Source organism: Cyclopterus lumpus, chromosome 4, assembly GCF_009769545.1.
Source record: "Cyclopterus lumpus isolate fCycLum1 chromosome 4, fCycLum1.pri, whole genome shotgun sequence".
In the NCBI taxonomy this organism is placed as follows: domain Eukaryota; kingdom Metazoa; phylum Chordata; class Actinopteri; order Perciformes; family Cyclopteridae; genus Cyclopterus; species Cyclopterus lumpus.
In genome coordinates this window covers 12034532-12053818 of record NC_046969.1, presented here as the reverse complement: position 1 = coordinate 12053818, position 19287 = coordinate 12034532, and the positions used below count along the sequence as shown (strand labels likewise).

Here is a 19287-nt window from a genome sequence, read left to right as displayed (position 1 = left end):
ACCAAAACCCGGGATCAGATTTTTAAGACTCTGAACTCACTTTCCACTCCTACACTGCACACATTCGATTCCGCATTCATTGTGAGAACATTTTCGTAAATATAACTTTGCTTGTTATTATATATTCACCCTCTTGGCTCGAGAGTCTTGATTTTTTAAGCTCATCAGACCTTAAGCTGTGCACATTTATTTACAGTTTTGTTTCACTGATTGGGCCAATCAGAAATGTGAGGTCAGACACTCTCTGGTATAATTTAAAGTAAAGTAAACTGCAATAAAATTCGATGAGAATATGTTATTTGTTAAGCATGTCCTCCCTCAAATCATTGTTGTGTTCAAACAGTTTCATATTTTGTTGTTATAAATTTAAACCAAACTCGTCTGGCAGAACCCGTATTTGAACTGATTATCGGTTCTCTTTGGCCAGTTTCTACAAAAGAAACACAAACGATGTTTACAAGTTTCAGCCAAGTTTTGTGGAAGTAAACAACTCAATGTGAGGATATGACCAATGACTAAAATGCATCACTCCTCTTTCACTCACTTTGTTTTAATCAAATGAGGCCAGCTGATTGCAGTTTTGTTTGTGGCTAAATCAAATCTATTAAATGTGTAGCCATTGTGTTGGCCAGTAGTTTATTAAAGTATAATCAAATCCTTGGTTCCAATAGTTATCGTAAAACAATGTTGGGTAATAATTTCATCAAATAAAATAAAATCACATAAACTGTAGTTAAATCGAGCCAATTCAACAGGTTTTTCTTCTCCAAACATCTTTCAGTCTTACAGATTAAAATGCAACAATCATATGAAATAATCGAACATGACAGGATCACTTTTAACAACTGTTACAACATACCAAAGGTCGGCCCAGCAGCTCAGAACGGGCCCGTGAAGCCGAATCCTTCTTCATGTATTCAACAAACCCATATCCTTTGGAGTGGCCCGTCAGCTCGCTGTACACCAGGAAGGAGCGCTCGATATTCCCGTAGGCACGTACCAGCTCCTCCAACTGCTGGGCGGTGAAGGTGTGGGGCAGGTTGGTGAGGCACAGCAGGGAGTCGGTGGGCTGCAGCGTGACATTGATCAAGCGTCCACGGACAGTGCTGTGATGGAGGGAGCGGATGGCATCCTGAGCCTGGTCCCCGTTCAGCAAAGTCACAAAAGCTGGAGGAGGGGACAGCATGGAGACAGCGACGAGAGGAAAGGACAGACGAGGACGAGGACGGACACAAAGAAAGAGACGGACAGACACACGTGGACAGGGACGCGTGAGAGGCGAGCAGACAGAGACAAACACAAACATACATTCAAAGCAGGCATTGACAAACAGGCAGAAGGCCGTGTGTGGAGATGCGGGATGGAGACACACAGTCAAAAGAAAACGTGCAGAAAACAAGTCGCATGAAAAGCAAAGAAAATAAATGACAGGCCGAATGTGTGTGACAAAAAAATAGGGGATAAAGGTTTGGGCACAAACAACCAAATTCACAGCCGGACAGTAATAAAGACAGACAGACAGATACACAGAGAGAAAGACAACACATTAGCTAGAAAGCCAATAGGGAGCCACTACGTAGGGGGAATCCACTGTGACACACACACATAAACACCTTATCGCATTTCAAAACTGATATGTGTGTCAGAGAAACACTAATACTAATGAATACTACATGTACACTACAGGCAATTAAACAGCAATACCTAAAGACAAATGTTAGCATCTCTTCCATTCCTGAAACTGAAAACGTTGGCTGTGTTTGAAAGAATATTCATTTTAGAAAAGTCTGCATGTCTTTTAAGTCTATTGAGAAGGTTTTGATATTTATTCATATGATATACAGTCAGTGAAGCCTTGGTTATAATTCCCAATAGGCTTCCTTTCCTTTTAACAGTATAACCAGCTCAATGAATACAAAAATAAAGAACAAAAGGTGTAAAGGCCCATTGATAAAACCACAAACACATAAACAACTGTGTAATTAGGCTGAAAGGGAGGAACACAGTGAATGTAAAGAACATTAGAAGCCTGCAGTGTGCAGTGTGCAGCTAAAAACCTAGTGCGTGTGCGTGCGTGTGTGTGTGTGTGAGTGTGATTGATAAAGACAAAAGGTCTGTTAAGAGAGGTTTGTGTTGCACATTTACATATTGAAAATAAGAAAAACACTAATTGTGTAAATGATATATAGAAACAAAAGGCTCATATATATATATATATATACACATACATATATATACTGTATATACACATATATATACACATATATATATATATATATATATATATATATATATATATATATATATATATATATATATACACACATAAAAATAAATACGTCCTCTCAACTCAAATCAAAATGTATTTCATACATATGCGGAGCAGACAGGAGATCTGGAGGTGGCTTGAAAACATCTGTAACATTGGAGATGATCTTCACACGAACATCACCTCTCATCAAAGCAGTCTATATCTACGTGGTATACAAACCATTCCCAGAGATGTTCACATTATTTGGTTAAAAAGATTAATAAGTAGTAATACATTATAAAATATATGCAGGCACCTATGACTCAGATAGGCACCGTTAGCTTTGAATGGAAAATATGAGAAATGAAATGGAAAGATGTTGAATTGAGCAACAATTGGGACATCTGCTCCACAGGCATCCTAGTTTTCACAGGAACATCAACGGAGGCAGATGCAATGCGAGGTCAGGATCGGTCTCACACATAGAAAATCTATCCCCACCTCTCTGTATTTTAATCCATCAGCCTGCCTGTACTTGTCTTTCTCCCTCTTCTGCATCTGTATCTCTATCGATCCCTCCATTTTTCTCCTTTTGTGCCGACTCTTCTCACCTTAGTGCTCTCCGAATAGCGCATTTCTTCATATCTATTGGCTTTATGTCCGTCGGTTCTTTGGTCTCTCTACCTCCATTTCTATGTGCCTCTGTCCGCCTTCAGATACCGCCTCCACCCAAATCAATTACCTCAAACCCCATCTAATACTCTGACACACACACTCTGTAATGGATCTCTTACACTAAGCTATGAGCCTAATCTGGTTTTAACCCACTAAGTACGCTACCTAACATTAGGCATTGCGATGAGATGGAGAGAATATAGTCTGGGCATTATGCTAAAGCCCTCTCTCTTTCTAATACCTCTAATGACACAGTGCTGCATGCCAGCGGGGGCTGACTTCAATTGCTGCTCAATACTTTCTCCAGCAGTGAAAGGAAGAACTCCAAGATGCCTAAATATCTTACAAAATAATGTAATAACTCACAGCCTGGCAATCATTGAGTGGGTTTCCAAGTGAACTTTGTCAACAAAGAAAATGAAAAAAAAAAAGAGAAAGAAAATACATGAACAAGATATATTCGCAAAAGTGCATACGTCTTAATTATGGGCCTCCGCTCCTGAACATGTCGATTACTCTGCATGTTCCTATGAGGAGTGTGTAGGAGCACGTTGAAATCACCTCGAAGGCTGCAATTCTGCTGCCACGTTCTCTGTTGGAGGAGCTAATTAAAAACAGGGGAGTTACAAACGTCAAGGCGGACCCCTGAAAACTCGAGGGGCTGGTCCTCGTGCTGTGTAGAAGGGGGTCCCGCTACTTCATCTCGGCCCCAAAGGTCTAGATGAAGATGAAGGGGTCTCACAGAAATAAATGACTCAGTGGACTCACAGGAAAAGCTCAAGAATATATCAATGAAATGTGTACACAAGTGTTCTAGTTAAGTATAATACATTTGAATAGCATTATTCCCCACCTACATGTAGATAATCACAATGGTATTTTGTCATGTAAAGATAGACCCCTTGTTGTGTGCTATAAGGATGGAAATGTAGGTGGCTCACCTCCAGCATATGGATCAGACTGAAATCTCTCAACAACTATAAGATGGATTCAATGATGGATTTCATGGGTGGAACATGTTCCCCTCACTTTTCAAAATCCTATTTTTGTCCCCCACTCTAATTTCTCTTCATAACATTGACGTCAGCCACATTTCAACTTCCAATGTAATTAAACCCAAATATAATGGATATAATGTCAGTGTCAATGCTCAGTATTTTAAACCATTACACATCAATCTTAGGTGTCATAAAACCATCTTGAGTTGTCTGAAAATAAAGGAATCGTTCCTCTCCTCTCTCTTTCTTCATGTATCAACCTGCCTGTTATCATAAACATATTAAACATTTCTTCTGATTTTCAATAAATTAGCGAGACCCGTGAATGCGTTTTTTATGAGAGCTTTCACCTTTACAAGAGACTCAGTAAAATAAAAAAAATATGATCCAAGGGCAACATTCAAAAAATATTTAAAGGATCAATTTCACCAACAACCAGCCTGGAAGTCATCTATTATCTCTCTTATGATACCTTCATCTCTTACAGGCCATCAAGTGAAATAATTCTATTCTCATCCATTTCACAGAGACGACATCTGTGCTAAAGGTGAAAAGTTGCTTGAGTAATGATGTTGAAGATTTCAATTTGCTTAAGAGATGAAAAGGAGATAAGAGGAAACCAAGGAGCCGAGCACGGTGTTTAGAAATTACATTATCAGTGCGATTTCAACTTGAACTCAACGTAATATTATCCGTGTGTTTGTGCCGAGGCTGACAGGCCGGGTAGGATGAGCTCTCTATGGATCTGCTGCTCTTTCGTTGTCAATCACACACACATAGATTATTCACACCGGCAGGAGCACCGATGATCTCTGAATCATCCTCACAATGAAGGCCCCCAAGGCCGTCCTTGACTTTGAACAGGAAAAGTGTATAAATCCTCAGATCACACAGCAAACATCATCTCTGAAGATGAAGAAGCACAGCTTTAATTTATGAGGCCACCCAAACATATACATTGTCTGAAAGGCAAACATCACAAAAAAAGGTTGCACAAATAAAATAATTAAAAACAAGACAATAATGGAAGAATATGTGGCTCATTTGCCACTAACTATCTGCGGTAAAACACCACCACCAAGCATCTCTACAAATATAAACACGCATACTAAAACAGCCATGACACAGCCGGGATTGGGCCTCTTAGTTCTGTAGCACCAATAAACTCTCATCCTCCTTTGCGTCTCTGTGGCTTTATATTCCTCCCGGCCACTCCGCTACAGCATCTACATGAGTAACCACTTCAGACGAGCTGCATCCTCCCCTCTCATCCTCCCTTGCTCTCGCCAGCGGTCCTCTCATCCTCAGAGGCCTTTGTCTTTCAACACGTCGGCCCTCCCTTCCTCTCAATCATCACCACGTCCTCTCCATTCGAACATTTGGGCTAAAATATTTGGGGGTTCAATAGATTTTAATTATGATTATCACAGAATGTGGCTTACTGAAACTGCATGTAGCATTTTAAATGGCATCAGTGAAGTAAAGTCAAACTCTTTTTGTCAAACAGTGCAGTACTGGTCCGGACTGGCTCCTTCAGTTCTCCATTATCTCAACTTGTGTCAGTGTCGTAGGTGTTTTGATTTGGACTGGTCTGGACCTGCCGATAACAACCACTGGTCCTTACCCAGTCCAGTTGGTCTTTTGTTTGTCTTCTGACTTTCCTTCCCAGCATTGGTGGCTGCTCATGCAACTGGAGAGGCTGACAGTCAGCCATCAATTCCCCATGAAATTGCAGGATTATAGATAGTTATAGATATAGATGGATAATATTATTATTATTATTATTATTTAGAAGAGCACACTTGTTTTCTATAGTGTGAACAACTGTGCGGAAAGACATCCAAATTTCACTATGTAAGAAAATATCATTTCCAATTGTAATTTTTATTTTTCTGCCTTATGACGTGTAATGATAAGATCCACCACTAATGCAACATTTCAGCAAATTCATGTTCCCTGTTCTGATCACATTTCAAACTTTTGCAAATGTAAAGGACTAGTGAGTGATATGTGGGATGTTCGACAATGAGAAGACTTATTTCTACACTGTATGCCACTGGGTTGGGTCCGATCAGAAGAAGATTTTCTTCCAGCGTTATTGACTGCAACGTTTTCAAAACTGACTTTAAATAGAACCTTTTAGGTGGCTGCTTGAACCGGGTCAGGATGTGTTAAACTGAAATCTTCTAAAGGAATAATTGTGAATGTATCAAAGTGTTGGACATCAACTCTGTACACATGTTGCAAAAAATATATATATATGTTGTGCAGTGATCTCTCATCTCATTTAGTTCTGTGTGGAGCAAGAACTGCAGAAATATGAATGAAACATGAATACAGTCGTTGACAAATGTAACAATGTACAATCACTTTTAAACTAATAACTTTAGAAAAGAGGATATTCATACGAAGAAGTAGTGGATACAAAATCAAATAATACCAACATCTGAACATGAGGCAAACTGTTGTTTTGCAAGATTTTGTATTGTGTTTGATGTTATGAGCTGTAGCAGTGGTATTTAAATGTTATAGTAAAGTATATGAGGCTGGTGGGTGTTGATGGAGGGATGAGATGCATAAGAGGCAGTGAGTGGATCGACCACTCTTCAACCGGCCGCCCACTCACCCACCCACCCACAGCTGCATTGTTCACTCCACCACTCTGTCCCTCTGTGAAACATCTCACTCTAAAAATGGAGGCATCATTTAACATATCCAAAAATGCAATGTTGTGAGCTGTTATACAGCGTAGTATACATTTAAATATTTGCATTTCTAGTGGAAACAAATGCCAAAGCAAGAACAGGATCAACACTGTTCTTTTGCCACCAAATACTTGCGGGTGGGAAAAGAACAGTGTTGATGCTTTTTAATTGTGCATGAAATCCCGCCCCTGGCAGCCATTGTGTCCAGTTTCCTTTCTACGATGAGTCACACAATCTGTCATTTTCAGTGAATCCTGACCTTCACCTTCATCCTTCATCCATCAATTCCGTTCCTAAACATCCCACGACCCGTTACTTTACAATAGTAATACAAATATATTTGGGATGGTCAGATAAAGCAAGGAATCTGAAGCCGTCACTTGGTATTTTTCACTTTTAATAGAAAAAGCAAGTAATAACTGGCAGATTAATCAAATGTGCAGCCCTAATGTTATTAAATGTAATCTTCAGCTCTCACACACATTAGTGAAACCATTTGTGTGTGAGTTTGCTTGTGCGTGGGTGTGTGTATTTTTCACGTGCACTGGTGAACCGCAGACACCTCTGACACAAACTCTGGTTCAGTTTACTGGAGAGAGAAACTTGAAGGTTACAATGGAAGTGATGATGCCCTAATAAGACATCTGCACATTTTCCCTTCTGCATATTTCAGTATTATTTCAAATTGTCAACAGATAGCTTAAACAAATGTATGAGCCACAGCTGGTTGGAAGTTATTTACACAATTTCTAGTAACTCCAGATGTTGCTTACATTTCCCAAAGTGCTCACACACCATAGCAGCACTTCTTTTGGTCATAGCTGCTGTTGGGTTTATGAATTTAAGAATACATCAGTTATTTTTGAGAATGATATACAGTCATAGTTGTCCACAAAGCAAAGCCTAGGCTTTGGCAATGTAATACAAGTTAAATAAAACATAGTAAAATAGTTGGAGGCAATGGTGGACTCCAATAAAGCTATTTTATAACCATAACCCATAACCTTATGTGATCCCGTGCCAATGGCATAAATAATGGTAGTTCAGCCACTGCACTGGGGCCCTTGGCCTAAGACTTTTACTTAAGTAACATTTCAAAAGCAAGGCTTTTACTTGTAACCAAGTATTACTACACTGTGGTATTCCTATTGTTATTAAGTAAAATAGCTGAGTATATTTTCAGCCACTGTGCTCTAGTAAACATTGTAATCATAAACACATTGTGTAGATATGAATGGGGATGACATGGCAAAAGGTGAACAAATATTTTCAGTGCATTATGAAACTGACAGAAAATGGCAGTGTTGTTAGGGGAGGGAGACAAGGTGAGAAAGGAAAGACTGGATAATACAATATTATCATATAATCATTAAGTACATTTTTCTATTTCTCGGGTTATTGTCAATAACCGAAACCCCTAACTTAAATGGTGCATAGGCAAGGCAGATCCAAAAAGAAACTATGGCATTTGGTGCCATATGTATGCGAGTCCAGCCTCTGCTAGAAGTTGCAAGCTAGAGAGTCGAGGTCTCTTTTTACTCAAATTAGCCAGCGAGTTGCAACAGTAACACAAACACAGCACGTCGAGATTGAGCTGCTAAGTGGGTGACGAACGACATTTGGTACCGATGACCTACGTCAGTTAAAAAAATATCACTATCTTGTTGTTGCGGCCGTGACAAGGAGTCACAAGGAAAGATGCAGCATAGTGAGACCAGTACGAGTAATTAGTGCAGAAATAGCCCATGCAACACGGTAGCTGAGCCTGGTGATAGTCGCGGGGTTGTGAACCCCTTGCTCGACATGAAGGAAATATGTTCAAAGAATATCTAAACTGTTGCAGAATCAGTAAATATAAAAATGTCCCTTGCTTCCAATTAGACCAAGAGCACTGTAGTCTCATTGAGATCAAGTCTTTGGGCATGAGTTTGCTGCAACCTTATACACAATTATATATATTTATATGCATATATCCTATGGACTTGTGGATGTGAAATACAGGAACATTGAGGCCGCTTCTGGAGTAGCCACAGTGCTGTTTCACACTTGTCCCAGAAACAAATGTGATGGGCCCCATTATTGAATATCGCCTTGTAATAAGGGAGCAATAACGCCCATGAGAACCAGCTAAGGAATAAAACCATCACAATCCTCATTATCATCTTCTTCATCATCTTCTCTCTCTGTTTCAAACATGATTCTTTTTTTAACTAACTAAAGCGTATGCGTGGGTCTTGCGTGGGGGTACGTCTCGCTTCATTAGCTACCCACAGTGCACTTGGCCCAATAAAACTCTGAAGGATTTAAAATTGTGAACACACACACACACACATACACATACACAAAAGGAAAGCACAGAACAAAACATGAAATATGACACTCATATTCACAGTCAACCCTTGACAGCAGGCGCTAAGAGGTAACAGGCTATGTGCGTGTGTGTGTGTGTGTGTGTGTGTGTGTGTGTGTGTGTGTGTCAGAGATAACAGCCATATCACACTTGCGTGGTCTATGCCGATTTACATTTAGTGATTCACAAGGTGACAGATGGACAAATGACGACAGAGAGGGAGAAAAAGAAAAGAGGGGAGGAAGAGAGGGAGACACAGAGAGGAAGAGCTGGAGACAAGCTGCTGTCCAAGGAAGCAATTAGATGACTCGGCTGCTGTCAGACAGGAAAATGGAGACGAAGAAATGAAAAAATGAAAAAGAGTGGTGTTGAGTCTCAAAATGGTTCTGTTCGCTAGTGTCGTGTAGTCCAGTAAGAAAAAACCCAAACAGTACCGCACACAGACACACACACACACAGACAAAGACACACACACAAGGACTCAAGCGCTCTCTTTTTAACTCAAGCTTTTTTTTAATGTCCTAACAATAATAACTACACCTACTGTGCAGTGACACAAGTTCTCAAAACCCTTCCAAATTTGTTCACGTACAATTTCTTTTAGCAAAATTATGTTTAGCATTATTTATGTTAGAATATAGCTCCATTACGGTGTAGTAAAGGTAAGTAAATGAACCATGATCACAACTCAGACATAATTTTTAAGGAAACTATAAATGATCTGTAAGCCAGTGTCGGCTACAAATCAATTTACTGAGGTGGGAATGGGACAATGCCTTTTAATGAAGTATTGAAATGTAAAAATGTTGTCATACAAAAGGAACATTGTGGAAATTGTCATATTGTGTTCAAAGTAAACAGCAAATTGTTCAAAAAAATAAAAAAATAAAAAGTTCAAATAAAAAACAGAAATGGTGATGATGCACCATTCAAAATGAAAGTTGCTGTTTTGCCCATGAAAATAAAGTAGGTGGATTCAATTAAAAAGGGACAACTATATAGATAGATAGATATATACTTTATTAATCCCCAAGGGGAAATTTGTTAAAATATGAATCCTAAACCTTGCTGCAGCAGATGCTTCATCATCTTAGACGTACATGCAAACCGCTTTTGTGTGCGATACGTTCTGTTGTATCACCTCTTGCTTTTGTGAAGCTTTCTATGCGTGTATGCATGCTTGATCCAAATCTCTGCAATGAAAAGTGATTTTAAGGAAATCATGGGCAGACCTGAGACACACAGAACGCACTGGGTCCCATGTATTTGGAATTTGTTTTCAACTCAGACCCTGTATTTGATACCCAACCCTATGATGCTGCATATAAAAGGCTTGATGCTTGATCCAAACTTTTTGCAGAAACCCCAAAGCAGTGAACCAGTCTTCTCTCAGACTTCCACGTCAGTGCAGCCTTCCAGACATCACAAACAACTAATGGCCAAGTTAATCAACTCTATTCAGCAGAGGCGTTACCAGAGAAAAACACAAACCAACAGCAACCCAAAGACATTTATCTTTGTAGGGTGAGATGAAAAAAAAGAGAACTAAGAATAGCTAAATTAGTGTTTTAATGGAGAGAGTACATATGATGGATGGTGCTACTTGTGTGTGACTGCAGGACAACTGAACCTGTACTCATCCCTCAGCTTGTGCATTTCATCCACACGGTGTCACACGCACACACACACACACACACACACTAATACAAAGCGACAGGCCAATGAGTTGTCTTCATTACTGGACAGTGCAGCGACACACACAAAGGCCTCCATTGAAAAGCAGGGATTCCAATGATAAACCCTGCCATTGTATTCCCAGATCCCTGGTTCCGCAGCACCGTCAAATTAGCACACATACCTCTGGACCTCATGTGGAAGCGGCCGGGTCATTGTGGTCGGCGAGCTGACTGGTTGGATGGATTGATTGATTGATTGATGCCTGCCGAATGCTCACACACTGTGGGTACACATGTGAATGTGTGCATCGGTGTGCCTGTCGAGCTGCCTGTCTGGTCAGCTTGACAGGCACCTGAAACAGACATTAGAAACCAAAACAAGCCTCAAACTTTCACCATCTCACTGTATTCATTATCAAAAGAGTTACGTTTAAGTCAAAAGTCAATTCTTTCATACCTGCATTTTTGTATAGTTTTTTTTTAAATCTCTGACATTTGCTCTTGAGAGAAAACTTATTGTGAAGCTAAACTTATTTTCTACCGGTCTGTGATCTCAAACAGTTGTGCCTATTAATAATAATATGTTGATTAAATATGAAGACAACGACCACTGCCTCAGGTCATTAAAATGATTTGCAGTAGAAATGGATCATGAATAAAATCTGATAATAAGGAATCAATCATTTAAACCCATTAATCTCTGAATTTGCATATGATTTATTTGTTTGGTCTGTTCTGACTGTATGGATACCAAACAAGGGCAGGCTGATTTAATGACAAACACACAGCATCATTTATTAGGTGAATCTGCTTCGATTATGAGATTGTATACGATGCTGGCAATCCCACCACATAGTAATGTGAGTATGGAGACAGATAATGAGGAACGCTTCACTTTTTGAACGTGGGCCATGAGCAAGTTAACAAGCTGCTGGTAAAGTACCTCCAATGTGACTTAAGGAAGGAAAGAAGCAAAGGAAAAAGGGATCGAGGCGTAGCAACATGTGGGAAGGAGGAACATCACAAAACGACGGTGAGAGGATGAGATATTTTTTGAGAGGATGTCTTGGCTAAAACATCAATTTAAAAAAGGGTTGTGGTTAAAAAAAAGAAAACGGAGCTCAGTAAGAACTGAGGTGATGGTGCTCGTATGTGTGTGTCTTCAGCGGGTGGGTGTTTAAGGAAAAATCATCATTAGCCGAGAAGCAGAAGCAACAGCCTGAAGCAAAGCCGTAAATGGAGACGGGGAGTTTTTCAAACACACACACACACACACATGCACACACACATAAACACTCCCTTCAGTATGGCCTAATAAGTCCAACGTGGAGGCCAGTTCAGTGGGCTGATGTAGTCATGAGGTGCAGATGCATGCCTAAGCTTCTCTGAGCAGTACTTTTATATTAGAGCAGAGGTCGAAGACGAGCCAGGAGAGAACTAACGAACACAAACAGTGAGAAAACACCTGAGTATATGACACAGAACGAAGATGAGGGGTTTTCATGGCAATCTTTTCTTTAACCCCGGAAAATCCAATTAGAGCAAAAGCACAGTAAAAATGTGTACTATGAAATAATTATAACCGCGGGGTCAATTACTAATTCGTCCCCAGAAAGAATCATCTTTAGTGTAATTAACATCTATATATCAGGAGAAGCCAATGACATAGACCTCAAGGGAAAGGACTTAAAAACTGAACAAACACAGACACAAAAGGTCACATGTCCTCAGAGTCTAATGACGTGATGCCGTTCCTCTGCACTCAATGGCTCCCTCGCCCACCCAAGTGTCCAGATATTGAAACTTAGTGGGTCAAATGTTTTTTTATGCCATGTGTTTATGTGAAAGAAAGAAAGAAAAAGGTTAAATAATTCCGTGTGGTAAGAAAAATAGATGAAAAATCAACAATACAGAAACTATACAGCCAGGATATGATGGATTATATCTGAGTAAACTGTACCAATAGGAATAACAAACTAAATTATGAAAACAAAAGCTAAAAAGAATAACAACATTTTCCATTAACTAGTGTCCGTTACAGGTTTGTCTATGTGAAGTAATTTCTGTATCTTATAATCATAAACACTAAAGTGAAAATGAAAAAGGTGTCAAAACAGCATTCTTATTTCAGAGGAATCCCAAAGTACACACAAACTTTACCTTTCAAAACAAACACACACACACACACACACACACACACACACCAACACACAGTGTGTGTTGGTGTCTGCATACAGTATATGATACACTCAGCTCAGGGAATGTGTGTGCATTTCACACCCATTATGAAAACCTCTCTGCACGTAATAAAACCAGATTCTGTTCTCTGAGGAGTTATGCCATTTTTGATCCATATCTAGTCGACAGGAGAGTCTGACCCATTAGGGCTTCTCAAAAACCAGCTCTCTTAAATTAGCTCATTTTTAGTTAATAATTTCTTTACCCGGGTCATGACCAAATGAGCTTATGTTGTTGAATAACTTATTGAAAATAACTGTAATCTAGAATATTATTGTGACTATCTATAAATTACTAAAATAATAAAAACAATACTTGTTGGGCCACATATTATCTAATAACACTTTCATCTTAGAAACTTTGAGACAATACAAAATAATAATTTATTTGAATGTGCAACAAAGCTCAATATTTCTCAACCTACAAAAGAATCTGCTGAACAAATTTACTTGTAATACTTCAATACCCACTTTGAATTTTAAGAAAAATGATCAACCATGCAGCATGATTTGCAGGAAAATAATTCCACCTTCATAACATATTTAACATTTATATAATTCAACCTTGCGGGGAAATGAGACTGAACTCCTGTTGATGGCCTCCCTTGTTTAAAGCCAGTTACGTCCTGCAAAATAGATGAACAGATTACCTCGACGGGCTAAAGCTAATTCATCGCTAATTCTCTGCAGAATATGAGCCGAGATTGATTATGATCCCTCCGTTCGTCCTCCTCTCTGAATCTCATCTCCTGCTAATACAGAGAGCCAAAGAAGCACCTCGTTCATGGGTCATAAACTTCTTCATAAGAGTCGTACTGGGCTGCAACATTTTGGGCTTGAACCCTGCCCGAAGCCAGCGGTTTAAGTCAAAAGCCTCACCACCTGCCGATTTTAAGGATATTGTATTTCATTTTCCTACTTCATGTCATTATAATTTCCTTCTTTTATGAACCATGATACTTAACGTTTTCTATCCATATTCTAAGCTGGTCGGTAAATTATGAGTGCCTTGTTTTTTTTTACCCAAAAAATAAAATTGCAATTTTGCAAGATAAGAAAGATGCCACAAAGTGTCGGCCTTACGTAAAGAAAATACTACAACAAAGAGAGCATTCAACAATTGTGAAACATAGGATATGTTTTTGTTAAATACTAACAGAATAATTATTCCATCCCTGTTTCTGTTGATATGAGGTATCAAGTAGTAGATTGTTTATTTAATTCCCACAATGGCTCAGTGGACTTTGTATTTAAGAGAGAAGAGTGTGTATCTGTGTGTGAGCTGGAGAAGCAATAAATAACATTTCAAGTGTTGTTTAATCTTCATCGGTAATTTATTCTACAAACAAGAAATTCTGACTATATCCTGATTTCTAAGCCTCTGGAGTGTCATGTTGTGCTTCCCAGGTATCATTTTCTGCTTCACAGACGCAATGACAACAACAGCCATCCCATAACAATCAAACCAGGAGCTCCACCAAAACTCAAAATTATGAAAATGTTGTTAAGTGCAACTCAAAAATACCTCAGTGGTGAGAAGCAGAGAGTGAGAAATACAAGAAGAAGCCTTTTTTGAGAAATGAAAGTAACGATAACAAAAAAGAGAAGGAACCGCCCTCTCTTAACGGATAACATCAAAGAACATTTTCAATATTATCTTCTCACAATTTTTGTTGTTTCATTGTTTCACACAATGTAAATGTACTTTCCTCACTCATGTGGAAATAGTCGAAAACAATATGCCTCCGTCTGTATGAGACTGTGGCTCTCCATAAACAATGTTGCTATCTTTTCCCTTATAGAGACAACTGTGTGCTCAACGGGGCTGAAGGTCTGGGCTTCAAGAGCTTCCTATTCTGAATTTGTCAGCACATTTCAGCTCATTGACGTGAACCGTTTCACAGAGTGCTTCACTTCTAACCACTGTTGCTTGGTGGCACAGACAGAAACAATCTTGGTATTTTCTAAAGCTGTGAGACTTCGAGAGGCAGGAAGGGTGAAAGAGACAAAACAGACAGAGGCAGAGAGGAAGGAGAGGAGGGAGTCAGACTGTAAACACTTGGTTGGCGTGACGTTATCCAGCTGCCATGAAAACTGATCCAATGGCAAGCAAGTTCAATCTGACCGCTGTCACACACACAACAACACACACGACCGACACTTTTCACACAGTTTTACATTTGTTATGACAGCCATTAAACACAAAGGGGTAAATCACAGAGGTTGAGGTTAGATAGAGGTCTGCATGTGTCTGGGTTTAGTGAAGAGGTGACAAGCCATGGAGAAACCGGATCCAGAAAGTATTCAGTCCACACACACACACACTAAAGCAGCATCCCACCTTAAACAAGCTCAACATGTGTTAATGAGAAGTGTCAGTAAGTTTAACTGCTATTTTTCTCCATAGAAACAGAACACATCAGGACAAAGCCAACAGCTGATTGAAAAGTAGAAAAAGAGAAAAGGTTTCTACCGTTTCATGATTGACCGTGAAGGTCGTTAAATGGTTCTGCAAGTAAGGGCACTTTAAAAATAAGTTATACACATATTGGCTCTTCATGGCACATATTGGCTCTTAATGGCACATAGTTGGCTCTCAATGGCACATAGTTGGCTCTCCATGGCACATAGTTGGCTCTCCATGGCACATAAGTGGCTCTCCATGGCACATAAGTGGCTCTCCATGGCACATAGTGGCCTACCTGTGCCACCAATGGTGTATTAATGTGTTGGTGAATGAGTGAGCAGCAGGCAATGATGTTTGAGAGAAACAAGCTTATTCGTTGAGTTAGCGTTAAACTAATGGCATATAACATGGTAATTAGTGAGCTTGGGCAGGTCACCTTTGGACCGGGTTAAATTAGCTGTTTTCCTGTTTCAGGTCATTACAATAAGCTGAGATAACTTGCTAATGGCTCCAGCTACATACCTAATGTAATGTATTTCTTCTCATCCAACTCTCAGCAAGAAAGCGAATAAGAAAACATTAAAAAATAAATACAAAAAAAACATTATGTCCCCTCCAACTTTCTCAATCAATATGGCTGACGCAATATAGAAACTGCTCCACATTAGTACCAAAACACGAACCAGAATGGCAAGCTTATGTAATATGATCTGAAAACGCAATTCTGTATTTCTGCTTCTCTCTGTGTTTTTCGGTCTCTCCCTGTACCCCTCTCCCCTCTCTGAGAGAGAGATAAAGAGAGAAACAAGGGGAGAGGAAAGTGGTTTGGGTTCGTAAGGAAGAATTGTACATTTCCTTCAACAACTTCTGATTCCCGTCCCACTCCACCCACCTCAGCACCTCAGAGCCCAACACCCAACGCCAACACAGCCGGCTAATTAGCCGAGTACCGTGGCCGCCGGACCGGTGAGGGCCTGCGTTTCATCACGCTCTCATTTGTTCCTAAACCCTATTAACCTTTTGGACAGGCTGGTGCTTTGATATCTCCACTGTTTACAGCTCCCTCTCCTTTTTTAACAGCATTATGTTTCAGGTGCTTGGCTAAATATAGGCACTATGGAAGAGATTTCCCTGGAAAGGGACACTCTCTAGGGGTCTGCTTTGTGTGTGCGTGTGTTTGTGTGTACATGTGCATGTCTGACTTATGAGAACCACGTGTCTTCAGAGTGTGAGTAGGATATGTGAGTCTGTGCAAAAACATACTTGTGTTACATTAGATATTACAAATTATGCACCCGTCATTAGTAGGAAGCCTGTAAAAACGCATACAACTTTTTTAATTTCGTCCATTTTAACTCAAGAAGCAAGCTGCCAATCAAACGCTTTGAAAAACATTAGTAATTTATTTTTTAAGAAATGTACTTTAACTTCAAACTGTGTCTTAACTGTACAATCTGTATAGCATGCCACACCTTTATCCTGAGACTCTCCATGCAAAGTAGAAACCCCCCCAAAAAAATCCCTTCATCAGAAGAAATATGAAACTTTAGAAATGGTGTCAACTACAATACTGTATCCTGCTTGTGTCAATAGTCCACATTTCATATACTCAGTTACCTGTTTAATAGGTACACCTGGTTAAAATTAATACAGTTTAATACAACAGCGCAAGCAAGAAATCCTCCCTTCATGAAGATTGAAATGTTCAGTTTTTGACATTTTGCTTCAAAAATTCAAAAATTATCCTAGAATTAAGTCAAGCATTTATAGCAGGATTGTCGTATCAGACTATATGAGTGCCATTAAACTGGCAATGGAGTGTATTTTATCTTCAAATTGTACCATTCAAATGAAGGTTACATTTGATTTATTTGAGTCATTGAGAGACAAATTAGTATTAATAAATAACTGACAGTCCATCATATACATCATAAAAAACAAACAACAGTCACTGCAGTATTTCAAATATATATTTAGCAGAACTGACTGAGCAATGAGACAGATCTTGACCACTGGAGACATAGGCTTAAGTGTGACCCCTCCTCTATTTCTACAGTATGTAAAACAAGTGTTTCAGTCATGCCATCACTACTTTCCATATAACTATAAATACAATTGTGTGATGAAAGATAGGACATAGCTGTTTGCTAAGGGTTTGGTTTACAGGATCATTTGAGCTGAATATATGTGTGTGTATGTGCCCTTGTACGTCTATCTTTGTGAGGACCAGTCGGAGTTTAAGCCTGAGGGTATTTTGGATTGAACATTTTCTATTCTTCAAATGGCTGGTTCAGGGTTAGAATTAGGTTCAGTTCATGGTTAATTATTTAGTTTTGATGATTCAGGGTCCTCACAAATACAAAGTTGCAAGCGCACGTGTGTGTCTGTGTATCTGTGGTTAGGTGTTAGTTTTACCTGTGCCTTTGTTCCGGTCCACAAAGCAGTATTTCAGTTCATATTCTTTCAGGATCTCGTGGACTTCCTGTAAAGAGACATAAAAAGAGAAACACGGGACTTGAGCGGAGAGATCACCAAGACGCCAGAATAACGCATCATCAAATCTAAACCACAATGTTATAGAACATTAAATAACTGCTTGTTATCAAATTTATCAGTTAAATGTAAGTGCATCATGTAATCAGTTTTTTCAGCAACACACAAAATGAATCACTTTTTCTGAAAATGTACAATTCAAAAGTCTGTAGTAACTATCCAGAAGTAAGTCACAGTGTCTCATGATGGTACTATTCTAACAGCGAGGCAGTTATTTTTAACTAACCAGCTGCTTTCAATAAGGACAACTTGAGTTTAGGTAAATCTTGTAAGAATTATTTTTTGCTCATCACGGCGTCAAAACTTTATTTTTCTACACAGTGAACTCTTTGATCAGAGACTTCTCCAATCACAGTAATTTGTCTCTCACAGGTAATTATGCTTTTTGTTTATTTTTTTAAGTGCATTTTCAAAAAGATAAAAAAAGCTTTCTGTCTAATTTCAGGCTCATAATCACAGCAGCCCACAACACTGCACTTCAATCCACGCGAGGGACAGATACACAGATGCAAATCAAAGTAACACATTTGGAATTCATCTTTCAAAGTAGAGATCCCGACGGACTCCACTGCTAACTAACTGTGAGCCTTGGTTGCTTCCTGATGGGTTACACTGTCCCTCAGAGTCTCTATTGCACACTGACAGCACAAACTGGTCAGAGCTTGGCAGTAAGCGTTTTATTTTAGATGTGCTCCTGGGACACGAGTAACCTCGTGGATCCAGCCAGTCAAAACCTATCCAACAGTTCCAGATCAAACAGGTAGCACAGAGGAACTGAGCAGTGAGCAACTAAACCCAACAAAACATCAACAACCACTGCACTAAAACAACCTGCGGGCCACGCTCTAAACTCGGCCGCACTGAAAAGGTCACTTGAGCATAAATCAATTATTGTTAAGGGCCACCGGAGACTAGATGTGATGGTCGGCCTCCAGCAGAATGGTGCCCATCAGGGAGGACTTTCAAAGGGCTTCATCCACCAGACACTCTGAATTCACCATGATCACGTCTGTATGATGTAGATATTCTCACCCTCCTTATTTTGTCCTTTCCACTTACCATCCAATTCTATCGAAACTTTTCAAATACAGTAATTAAATGTGAATTGCATGCATGGTCTCCAATAATTCTTTGGGGCTTAGATGACATTCTAATAGCCAGACAGTTTATTTATCAGGCAGAAATAATACCTTACTTTTTTGCAATTGCAATTTGCTATTATTACTATTTTGCATGTCATCTTGGTCTCATATGCGATTCTTTATCAATATTATAGTTGTGTGCAGGAATAATACTCACAATAACCATATCCATTCGACTATTTCAACACTGAGGTGGCAAACATTTGAATTGATAAATTCAGTGGTATTTGCGTGTATGTGCCAGAAGTATAACCTTTTAAAGTCTGAAAATGCAACAATTATTGAGGCATTAA

The 19287-nt window shown here is 39.3% G+C and overlaps 1 protein-coding gene across 1 annotated transcript in view; it reads right to left on the bottom strand.

The window, feature by feature from the left end:
* raver2 (ribonucleoprotein, PTB-binding 2) overlaps positions 1 to 19287 on the bottom strand; it is a 55198-nt gene that overhangs the window by 23576 nt on the left and 12335 nt on the right. The window contains exons 2-3 of the mRNA XM_034531185.1: positions 17715 to 17781; positions 860 to 1167 (exon numbers count right to left, since the gene is read on the bottom strand). Coding sequence (XP_034387076.1) covers positions 860 to 1167; positions 17715 to 17781 — 375 coding nt within the window. The remainder of the gene's footprint in view (positions 1 to 859; positions 1168 to 17714; positions 17782 to 19287) is intronic.